This window comes from Mesoplodon densirostris, chromosome 6 (genome assembly GCF_025265405.1).
Source record: "Mesoplodon densirostris isolate mMesDen1 chromosome 6, mMesDen1 primary haplotype, whole genome shotgun sequence".
Classification (NCBI taxonomy): Eukaryota; Metazoa; Chordata; class Mammalia; order Artiodactyla; family Ziphiidae; genus Mesoplodon; species Mesoplodon densirostris.
The window spans coordinates 62,847,264-62,860,046 of record NC_082666.1 but is presented as its reverse complement, the minus strand read 5'-3'; the positions used below and the strand labels follow the sequence as shown (position 1 = coordinate 62,860,046).

The window sequence follows — 12,783 nt, the reverse complement described above, 5'->3', positions numbered from 1 at the left end:
CTAGATACCCCTTCAATCCTCTCTTCAAAGGAAAGGCTGAGTACATAATTATTTTTTAAAGATGTATGGATTTTGCAGTATTCTAATGGAAAAAAATTTTTAACTGAATTTTTTTCAAACCATGCTAAATTTTTTCTCACACAAATATTCTATGCTTTCCAAGAGACCATCACAATTAGCAATTTAAATTTGTATAAGGCTAATAATGAATATAGATTATTATATTTTCTCATTTTAAGGTCATTTCCTAACATTGGCTATTAACAAAAGGTCTCTCAATCCAGATTATAGTTGGTCAATTAAAATTTAATTTCAATCTGGGTGATTACAGGTACACAAAATTTACTTACTTTTACTAGTAACTTCCTATAAATAAAATTTCAATATTAGTTGGCCAATATCTATTATATAAAAAACTTCAAGGTGTAATTTTAGATCTACTAGTAGGTAAACAAAAGTATACATATTTTTTTAAAAGCACAATATTCTTCTTTATACTATACATTATATATTATCTAGTTATACTAGCATTTTAAAAACATATGCATTCTAACATAACTACACTAGAAAAGGTATCAGTGGAATTATTGCAAATTCTTTACCCTTTTTGCTAATAAAAATCTTAGGGTAAAATAGGAACACATGCCTGTTTGGTCAAAAATTTCCCCTTGGAGCAAATATTTTAACAAAAACCAATAATTACAACAGTACAGGGGAAAGAAATGGGAAAGGTAATGTGAAAAAAAACGTAATCTTTCCTTTAAAGTAAGGTAGGTAGTTGGTGTTTTACTTTAGTGGTGTTTTTATTTTGTTTTTGGTGAAGAGAAAAAAAAACATTAGAAAGCTACTTCTAAGAAAACACTGTCCTTTTTTGCTGCTGTTTTTGTTTTTTTGTTGTTCAATCCTATATGCTAAATTTTAAAAAATCTTGCAGCACATATAAAAGGAAGTATAACATAAAATTGTATTTGAAAAAGAAAATTTACATATAAGGTGTATCAACTTTTGTAAAACCTAAAGAATGAAATTCAGATTTGGTTAGTACTGCTTAAGGGTGAAAAATTTAAATAAACATCTGAAGTTTCCCATAAAGTAAAATCTGTAACACTGTCAGTACTAAAAGAAATTATGTACAATTATTTCATCCCAATCACTGCCTTTTGAGTTTAATAACAAAAGCATTTAAAGAAATCCCTGTGGAAAGCTAATTTGAAAGTAAACATGCTTTGAAACTTAAATATAGATCATGTATTAGTCCCACAACAGGATCAAGATCACTATTAAAATAAAGCCTGGGGCACATTATGATGCTTAAGATTGGTGGGTGGATTTTAATTGACTTGAAGACTGTCATAGTTCTATTATCAGAAAACCTGTAACGCATTTCCAGCATGGAGGACCCATCTGTGCCCACCATCCATCTGTTTAGACGTGATTGGCAAAGTGGTAGGGAACTCGCAGTGGTTGCCTCTGCCTGAAAGGAATAAACCACAGGATCTTCCAACGAGTGCCAAAAACTTCTGAGAAGGTCTGCTGCCATGGCTTTCGGGGCCTCGATCTACAGAAGACAGCATTATTAGTGAAAGACAGCACTCCCATGGTGCACTTCAGTCAGCTAAAACAATACAGGTTGGCTGGGGATCCATTACTGGACTCTGATGAATTGTGTCCCAGCATCACAAATACAGCTTTTCTTTCATTATGGCATGCAGCTGAGTTTTAACTCTGGATAGCAGATACTGTATCTGTGTCGTCAATCAACCTAGGGCAACTTTTGAAGCAGAGGAGAATCTCAGGATTAACAGAATGTGTGTCAACAACACAGTAGCAAATCTCTTTTGATGTATTTTCAGGACAAATAATTTAACTTACTTTGGTAGGACAAGGAACAAGAATGATTGGTACTTATTTTGTTTGAAAACTATCACGGCTACAAGACCCCTACCCCTACTGTAAGACTGGATTATGCTTGCTAGCTCAGGTCTTAGAAAAGGCACCAAGAAAAAGCCATCATTATATTATCTTTCCACTACATGCACACATTTTTCAAATGTAACCAGTTGTTTGCATTTTTAAATAACACTACAGACTTCACTTTTATACTTACATTTCTTCACAACAGTTTGACATCTTTTCAATAGATGTTGTATCCTATTAAAAATAAAAAAAAATACTCAGATATAACAGTTATCAAGGCTTGATTCTATATCTATTTCATGATGTTTTTAATCATATTCAGAGAATATTCTAAAGATATAAAAAGTTTATATATGGGTACTAAGCTGGGACAAAGTGAGAGTGGTAGTGTATATAAGGACAGATATACACTACCAAATGTAAAATAGCTAGCTAGTGAGAAGCAGTCGCATAGCACAGGGAGATCAGCTCGGTGCTTTGTGACCACCTAGAGGGGTGGGATAGGGAGGGTGGGAGGGAGACGCAAGAGGGGATATGGGGATATATGTATACATACAGCTGATTCACTTTGTTATAAAGCAGAAACTAACGCGCCATTGTAAAGCAATTATACTTCAATAAAGATGTTAAAAAAAAGAATTTTAAATTATCTATGTACATTGCTGAAATTCCCTTGGAAAAACAGAATCAACATTATGTTGTGCTAAAAAAAACCAGTTTATTCAATTACACCCCACCCAAATTGTAGGAGTCTCACTTCATTAAAAAATAACCTTTTATTACACTTGCCTTCTTGATAATTCTTTTAAAAGTCTATATTTAATTCAACTGTCATTAAATATGCATTAAAAAATAAATACCAAAATGATAAATGAAAGACACTATTGAACAGAAAACTGTCAAGAGCCAAAGAGTGCTACTGGTTATGGATTTCTGTAAACAAAGCCAAATTCAACAAGGCAATGTATGCCTTTGCCGTACTACAACATTTATTACTCTGAAAAGGAAAGCTAACTGATTACTGTTATTTGGTAAAAAACTGTTTTTTTTTTTTAAGAGAAAAACCAGTCCCTTCATAATAATGCAATTTCTCATTATGTGTTTTCTATAAAGCTGTTAACACAAATATATAAGAAAAACAACTCAATAAAGAGAAGAAAGCTTCTAGACATGCTGGTCTAATTCATGTTAATGGAAGACCTATCATTAGACTGAGAAACAGTGATGATGAGGAATATCCAAATAATCAAAACACAAATTATATAATCTTATTTTAGATATATATTTACATTTTAAATATACTTTTAAGTTGTACAAAAGAAAATACATTCTTTTAAATATACAAAAAAGTCTTCCTCCTTTTATCCTTTCCGTTATTAGCTTCCTCAGATATAGCAGGTGGACTGCAGTTATTAAGCAGTACTATTCATGCAAATATTTGTGGCTGCAACTCCAATTGCAAGAACTTCTTTAGCTATAGAACTCTCTTCCAATAATACTACTGAAAAGCACCTTTATTTCAAAAAATTCTTTAAAGAAGTTACACGAATGGCTCAGAACATTAAATTCTTATGTATGAACAGCTGTCTAACTACAGTTGGCCCACATACAGGAAAACAAATCTATCATTTTTTAGGTGACTAGTAACTAATAACAGAGTTTCATTTCCAGATTTCCCAGGAATCTGTGAGGAGGCTATAGATTAGTCACTCTATATTCACTAATTTCCTAGCATTTTCTGAAATTCATGGTTTCCAATGACAATTCTATTTATAATTAACCTTTCCCGGTTCTGTTGCATAATTTCCTCAAAATAATGTTTTACTTTGTGAAAACACAGTCTGCAAATACATAAAAAATTTATTAAAGACTTAGAGGAAAGCTGGGGATCTGGTTCCATGTCAGAAAAAAAAAAGTGAAGGAAGTAATTTAAATGGTGTCTTAGAACTGATGGTGACAGGTTATTCCAAAACAATTAAGATAGCTTGCACAAAAATACAAAGGAAAAGACAGGAAAGAAATTTAAAAGTGTTATCAGTAAAGGTATATAAATGGCCCCAAATTGCAGGTGTAGATAACACTTAAAAGTGGAAACTATTTCAGGATAAGGAAGGCAATTACAAGGTTAGACTACTAGAACTAGCCAATGTTACAGGATATTTTTACTGTGCAGAAACTTACAACTCGATTATAACTTTGAGGAATATATTTGTGACAATAAAATAATCAATTTTAAGGACTTTGAATTTAGACTTCATATGGGAAAAGCTCTTGTTTTCAAGTGCTTTTGACATCCTTCTAGAATCTGGTTTAAGAAATACGAGGAACACTACCTTTCAAGTCATCATAAACAGATTGTCATTCAATCAAAGGATGTGATGTTTACCATGACTTTATGAACAGGATTTGTGAGGCCAGCCAAAAAAGACTATTTTTTTCCTCTAGAAATGGCAAATGCTTATCTCTCAGCTATCCAGAGTACTATTATAAGAAAAAAGAACAGCCAAACATGTCACAAAGTTTTTGCACTGGCATTTATACAGCATACTCAGGGCAACACAAGTTATCATGCTATCATATTTATATGCACAATAGAAACAGCAAACTAGAAGAGAAGAGAGGTTACTACTGGCAGGAATATTGACAACCATAAGTTATTTCCAAGTGCCAAACTAGGTTTAATAAACTTTTTGTTTTGTTTTATTAAGCAGGGAATTGTGGAATATTTCACACATGAAAAAAAACCTAAAAATATTTAAAATAGATTTTAGTGCAGCTAATTCCATTCAACATAAAAGACTCAATACCTTTAGTGACTATCACAAAAATGACCAAAAAGGTAATTGCTATCTTCATGGAGTATATTTTATAAATTCTTAGTTATATGTAAAACAGCTATCTAGAAAAACTCACTCTTCAAGGAATGATAAGAGAGACATTTTTATTGTATTATCTACAGTCAAAGATTGTATTTCCAAAAGAAATATTTTTTTTGTTTCCAAAGAAATATTTATGTCTTGATTATGGCCTAATGATCAAAATATCCAAGACTTCTGCCAGTCTGCATAACTGAGATAAATGAGAATGCTTTCCTATTTTAAAAACCGGAAGTTTATCTTCTAAAAAAAAGAATAAACTAGAAACAAGAAAGACTTACAGAAATATAGGGCTCAAGTATTTTATCAACTATACTTTATCTTCTCCGGATGGCTCATCTTACTCTAAAAAATGATCTTTCAGGTTCAGTCTAAGGAAATATGTTTGACTTAAAAGAAAACTGTATCTCAACTAATAAGATTATAACTGGAATGGAAAAAAAAGTTTCTAATAGGAAGGGAGAGGGAGGTATTCATTGCCTATTGGAAAAATTGAGGGGGGGAAGTGAGAGGCAAAGAGCAAGAATTTATCACCAGACGTTTCCTGGTTAACAGACCTGAGAATCTAGTCCTCTTGGAATAGACAGCTTGATGATACAATCCATCCAACTAACTCATTCTGCTTTGAGTTCATTCTCACAAAGCAACACTTTGCCATATATGTTGTTGTACAGGAGAAAGAATGTACTGCAGAGTCCTTTGGTACCTGACAATCATACATAAGGGAATAAATAGTCAACCTGGTTTATATGACTATCACTTTTGAGTCTAGAAGTAGAGTCACTGCTTCTGGGCCTGATTAACCCTGGAAACATTTTCAAAATGGAGTTTCCAGATCTGTCAAACTGAAGATCTGAGGAAAGTAAGAACATTCTGTCAGAAAGTCTCCTTGAAGACAGTTCAATCTAACCTCAAGGATCACCTGCACTCTTTAGTCTTATCATAGGTCTTGTTGATGCTTTTAACTCTACTGCACATACCTGATTCAATGACTCTGCTGATTTAACCTGGAGTAAAAAACACTATTAAGGAAAGTTTATCACAACTAGAGATTATATACCTGTTTTGTCTACTACTGATTTCTGCTATTTCTAAAATAGACTTTTGGTTGACTTCCTAGAATTTCTGCTCAACATACAGAGAGCAACTCATTTAACTTTGTATCTTTCATAGCACCGAACAGCACAAATTATTCAAAGTGGGTACTCAATATATGTTTGCAGCACTAAACTAATTGAACATGGACAGAAATAACATGATTCCTTATCTTTAATTTTTTTCAATCCAAAGAGAGAAAACTTTCTGTTAACCTTAGCTCTCTCTCCTCCTTTGAAGCCAGAACTCACTACTTTATTACTCACTTGAAAGAAATGGTTCATAAGCATCCATCTCCAACAAAGGACCAGCTACATCTTTTATTAGAGATCTTAAGTTAACATAGACATTTAATCAATCATGAAACCAAACTGAGAAGGTAGTAGATGTTACTTTTATAGCCACTTAAAACATTTCTTTCCAACATAATTCCCATACTCCTCTTCATCAAGCCATTTTCTGGCTGTATAAAACCTTAAGAAAGTTACTAAAATTCTGTATCTCAGTTTTCAAATACTACTATTTACCTCATAGGTTTTTGTAGAAATTAAATGAGTTAATATGTTAGAGCCCTTAATAACTCCTCAATAAATGACAGGCCTAAGTTTTTATTGTAGGGTTTGGAGCTATCTTAATTACCTTAGAATGTAACTAGAAAAATTTATGTTTAAACAAAAAAGTGGTTTTTATAATCAAAGATAAAATGACATGGACTGTAGGAGACTACACAGATAAAATCCAATGTCCACAAAGGGCTTATAATCTAGTTGAAAAAATAAGTACTAAGTACATAAAACATGATTCATTTACTCATTTATTGTCTATCAAAAATTTACTAAGTACATATTATGACACAGTCCTTAGCAACAAGGAGCTTACAGTCTAGTGAAAGTAGTTAAACATACAAGAAATAATTATACAGGAATATACCGAGGATGCCAGAGAGGAGGATTATATACAATAACATATATAAATAAGCCATACACTATTTAGAAACAGCTGAAAACTTACGTTTGCAATCAACAATCAAATCAAGGTCAACTACTCTTACATTTTTAGTACAAAACTATACTTTCATAAGATTTTTCATTATCAGTAGAAGTAAGATGGGCTAATGTGCCCCTTTGGCTGGAATTTGAGAAGTAATTAATATAGTGATAGACTGTGACAGAGAGAAGCATATGAATCACTGTGGAAAAAGATCTAAAAGTTAACTATAAATATAAAATTCACTGTTTTCTCCAATCCTATAAAGTTGTAAATTCAGATTAAAAATTCACGTGGATTCAGAACATGAACAATAAAATGGGAAAAACAGCAAGTACAACTCATAAATGTTTAGCTTCCTTACCAAAAAAAAAGCATCTATTTAATCACTCAAGCTGTTCATCATGTTTTAAGAAAATTAATATGCACTATTTCTATTGAAAAAAATCTATAGAAATAGATTTAAGTTGTTTTAAATTACTTTCAAGAAGTTTATTACATTGAGTAAAGAGAGAGGATGCAAAATAAATACATTTTCACATAGGAACATGTTTATGCTAAAGAGCAATCCACTTCCACATGTAATAATTACGATGCTAGCAGGAATTTTTAGAAAGAAAGCTTTTCTATTACTATACAATGTAACACAGTATGTATTTAAACTAATTCCTTGGCGAGGAGGAACCTAGTTTCTATAAAGTTCTCTACTGTATCCAAAATTCAAAGAAATATTATAGCCAATATTAGAATATGACATTAAAATCATATAAGAAGTAACAATTTAAATTTTAATGATTTTTCTAGGTTTTAAAAAAGCTACAAGAGAAGATATTTCCTGTAATATTATAATTAGAAATACTGTATTAAAAATATATTTTGTTTTTATTAAATGAAAACATAATTCAGAAAGGAAAACAAAATGTTGTACAGAGCTCCCTTTACAGAAATGTAAGTAAGCTGGGTTCAGCATAATTAGCAATGATTTCCATATTTGCAATGCTGATTTGGAGTTGAGTAAACCAAACATAATTTGTATAGAGACTATACCGAATGCTGTTAATTCACCACACTGATTCAGGGGACACTTAGCAAAATTTCATTATAAGGATTAATAATCTCAGGACTACATTTCTAGGTACATGTTAAAAGGCAGGTAAGTCCACTAATCATCTGATTAATAAGAATGTTATTTAATAGATAATCCCACTTAAACTAATTTAACATTTTGAACACAAGATACTTTTCATTGTATAACATAATCAAGTTAAAATTAAGTCACTCCTGCATCTGTGATTCTGTCTATATTTATTTAGGTAATCATGAGCCAGTATTTAGGGGGGAAAACATTTTCTCCCTTTATTTTGAAAAGCTTTGCTTTAAGCTATCTTTAGTAATTCAAGTAGCGTCCAACAATAGTTACCTGTGAGACCAAATATAAAAAGCTCAATTTCTTTCTTTGAGAATTTAAAGCCTTTTACAAAATTTCAACTAAATATATCTTCCCCACCCCACCCTCAATCTCACCACAACTGAGAAAAGCACTAAGCTCCAGAGACGCCATCAAAAGCTTAAGCTTTTACACAAACTCCACGGTGCCCTGAAAACAAAAATGCTTGTATACAAAATTTAGATAAACTGTCAGAGCAGTGTCATGGTATACAATAGCTCACTGTCAGACCCTCACCAGAAGGCGCTGTACCAGCTGTTACAGAGCTTCTTGATTAACTCTCTGCAAGCCCAGCAACTCAAAACATGACTAATACAATCACCCAGCACTCTCAGTGTTGGTGCTCATCAGAATGGACATTATTCTTGGCTGTGTGTGAACTACTGCTCAATAAGAAATTCTGACATCAGTTACAATAATGACAACATCACTATCCATTTCATTCAGAAACAAACAAAAAGGCTAAACGGTCTAAGTAAGGAATAATTAGAATAATCTGTTCCCTAACTAAATAAAGAATGCTTCAAAGCAGACTTTGAAAACACTTTAACTTCAGTATTAATTTTAGTAAAAAGGAACAAGTATAGTTAAATCTTGTTTAAAATTAAATCTAAAAATAATCAAAGGTAATCCTTTAAAACTGGGTTTAAGATTAGTCTGTTCCATAGAAACATCAGGTTGTGTTGAGATCTTTTAACCTTGGAAATGGGATTAGAAATCCACTGTTTTTAAATTTAAGTAATTTGTAATTATTTTATCTGCGTCACAGATAATCTGCTCTTACTAGGTCTAAAATGACATCAGATTATCATTACTATGATTATCCTGTTACCTTCTACTATCAATAAGATGGGATTTTTCCTCTTATTCAGGAGAGAAATGATTTTTGCAAGAACAAATAATGGGGAAAAATGACTGAAAATTAATACACTGCTTCCTCAAAACCTCAACCTAAACCTAAACAGAGATAGCACTTGTTTTGCTTGTTTGTTGTCTAACAGGCCTATATTCAAGCTATGTAATTACGTAGTTTCTATAATGAAATGATACCCCCACCAGTGTTTTCCCAAAATGCCTCTTGGTCTTTGGGGTGCAGGAGTAGGGGAAGGAGGAAGACATCAATGAAGTAATTAAATTTACTGTGATTCTTTCTCCCCCTTTTCTTTCTTATGCTAACTGACAAATTCGTCACTTCTTTCACACTGTAAAGAGAGATCCATGGATTCAGATTATGACAAAAACATGTCCAGATGTGAAATACCCTGTAGGCAGTATTAATTTTTTCATAAAATGAAACAGCAAGCATATTTTATAAAGGAAGCAAAATCTATATTTTAAATTTGAATTTTAATGTTAAATACTATTTTTAAACACTAATAATTCATTAGATTTAAAATTAAATACTGAATGCATAACAACTTCAAATAATTAAGCCCTAAAGAACTTTAAATCAATGTGGGGAGGAGTGAATTCTGGAAACCTTTAAAAAAATGTTTTTTTCATTCAAAAAGAGTGGAACTTGAAGTTCACTATGAAAGCCCAGGTAAATGGAATTGAAATTTACTGTAATTTTTTTAAGTACTTAGATTCAAGAGGAAGTACAGTGCCTAAAGGTTGGACTAACAAATGGAATATATTCTCTCTCTTAATGCTTGCATTCCTTTTTAAATGTTTCACAAATGTATAATTTCCAAAGACATGAGACCTGTCTAGCACAGAGTGTTCTGAGAGGGTACTAAATGTATACAGAAAGAGATGAGACTTGGGGAGAGAACATTACTTAACAAATGTGGTTTCTACTCAGTTTTAGAAATATCACAACATCAGAACCAATCTCCCTGTCTTAAAGTGGTGAAATGTTGTTCAATATTATAGCAAAAGAGAAAATCATGCAATTTGAAAATTAATATTAACATACTGGTAGTACGGAATAGTCAGAAAGGAACCTGATATTATATACCCCTTAAAAACCAGCAAATACTACAAATAACTTTATGTCCAGCTCAGAAGTGAATACTAAAATTTGAGAATAGGAATTCTTAAAATATCTTGAAGCCTTTGCTGCCAAACCCCACTTTCTGCTTAGGTGAGAAGGAAACTGTTACCCTCAACTATAAACCTCTGACGGCTCTCAGAAGTAACTTGTAGTCTTAACAGCAACACTCTCAAACGTCCATTTCCAGTCATTAATCATAAGAAATTGGGGGAAATCAGAGAAACTTCATTCCAGGAAATATAAATATATACCAATGATTTGGGCAAATTCAAAAGTGGAAATTTAAAAATGCAAGCATAACCTGGCAATTTAGACTTGACTTATGAATAGGCTATAAAGTAATTATGAATGAGTATAAAAGCAGAGAAAAAAGATGTTAGGGGAAGACCTATTCTCATCCACAGGAATGTGATTAATATCATGTTATTTATCATCATCATTAGATAAATCACAAGAGATATTAGAAAATATTTCAAGCCACTGAATAATAATAAAAACATATTTAAACAGACATTATACAATCCATGAATGTCCAATAAGCACATGAAGAAGTGTTCAATATCATTAGTCATCAAGGAAATGCAAATTAAAACAACCAGATACTATTAAAACCTACTAGAACAGCTGCAATTAAAAAGACTGACAACAATAAATGTTGATGAGGATGTAGAGCAACCAGAATTCTCATACATTGTTGGTGAGAGTGCAAAATGATACAGTTACTTAGGGAAAAGGCCTGGCAGTTTCTTATGAAATAAAAGGTAAACCTGTCTTAAGTGACCAGCAATTCTTCTCCTAGGTATTTACCCAAGAAAATGAAAACGTTTCCACAAAAAGACTTGAACAAGAATGTTCACAGCATTTTTATTCATAATTATCAAAATCTGGAACCAGACCAGTTGTCTCTTAATAGAATGGATAAACAAACTGTGGTATAGTCATACAATGGAATACTACTCAGCAATAAAAAGAAATTATCAATACATGCAACATGGATGAATCAAAAAAAACATTACATTGAAAGAAAGAAGACATATTAATGGATATAGATGAAATTCTATAACCAATACTAATCTGTGATGGATGGGAAAAAAAAAAACAGATCACTGCTGCCTCTGCAGAGGATATGGATTTACTGATAAGAGGCATGAGGGAACTTTCTAGGGTGATGGTAATATTCTCTATTGTGAAAGGGGTTTGGGTTGCACATGTGTGCATTTATGCCTTTCATTGTATGTAAAATTTGCCTCAAAGGCAAAAACATAAACAAGCACTGAGCTCTAGTTAATGATTTGTGTGAACTATCTGATGCTGCAAATTACTTTGATATATATTACAACATATAATGGATTGATGGACAATTTGAAGTGAGATAAAACAAATACTCTAAAATGTTAATTGTGGTTGAGGATTCACTGTAAGATTCTTTAAAATTTCCTGTGTGTTTAAAATTCTTCCTATAAAATCTAGAGAGGAAAGGTTATTATGAGTACCTTGCAAAATATTAAAACAATGGTTACACAATAAATATGTTTTCCTTCCATTTCTGACTGCATTCTTCCAGTTTTCTTCAGAGGCCAGTACCATTACTAGTATCTCATGTGTCTTTCCATAGATAGTCTTTGCATACAGATAGAGGAATAGAGAGAGAGATACCTCCTCATTATTTCTTTTTTTTTGAAAGTTAATGTTTTTATTAACATTTCTTGTTAAACCATAAGAGAAAAGAACACCTGAATAGAAAACAAAGGACATCAAGAAACCATATATAAAATGAATAAATAAATGAATGAATGTGAACAAATGAATAAAATTAACATTTAATTTATGCTAGAAATATTTTTTTGATAACAGCTTTATTGACATATAATTCATATACCATAAAATTCACCCATTTAAAGTATACAATTCAATGGTTTTTTAGTATGTTCACAGAGTCATACAACCATCACCACAATCAATTTTAGAACATGTTCATCACCCTATGAATGAAACCCTGTACCCTTTAGCCATTATCTCCAGCCCCCACTAGCTCCCCAACCCCACACAACCACTAATCTACTTTGTCTCTATAGACTTGCCTATTCTGGACATATCATATAAATGGAATCATACAAATATGTGACCTTTTGTGACTGGTTTCTTTCACTTAGCATAATGCTCTCAAGGTTCATCCATGGTGTTGCATGCATCAGTACTTCACTTCTACTTATGGCCAAATAATATTCCATTTTATGGATATATACCACATTTTGTATTTATCCGTTCACCAGCTGATAGATATCTGGATTGCTGAGAGTTTTGGTCTATTATGACTAATGCTGCTATAAATATTCATGTACAAATTTTTATGTGAACATACGTTTCATTTCTCTTAGGTACATACCTAGGCGTGGAATTGCTGAATCAAAACATAACTCATGTTTATTTACAGAATGGTCAGACTATTTTGTAAAGTATCTGCA

General features: G+C 32.0%; 1 protein-coding gene across 2 annotated transcripts in view; it reads right to left on the bottom strand.

Moving 5' to 3' along the window:
- Positions 1–1,040: 1,040 nt before the first annotated feature.
- ZDHHC21 (zinc finger DHHC-type palmitoyltransferase 21) overlaps positions 1,041–12,783 on the bottom strand; it is a 60,202-nt gene continuing 48,459 nt past the window's right edge. The window contains exons 8-10 of one of the 2 annotated variants that reach the window (XR_009532782.1): positions 5,351–5,499; positions 2,108–2,151; positions 1,528–1,558 (exon numbers count right to left, since the gene is read on the bottom strand). Coding sequence is in view for 1 of the 2 variants with exons in the window: in XM_060101273.1 (XP_059957256.1) it covers positions 1,426–1,558; positions 2,108–2,151 (177 nt within the window). In the remaining variant the exon portion in view is untranslated. Of the gene's footprint in view, positions 1,559–2,107; positions 2,152–5,350; positions 5,500–12,783 lie in introns of both variants that reach the window. The other variant, XM_060101273.1, reaches the window with a different exon arrangement.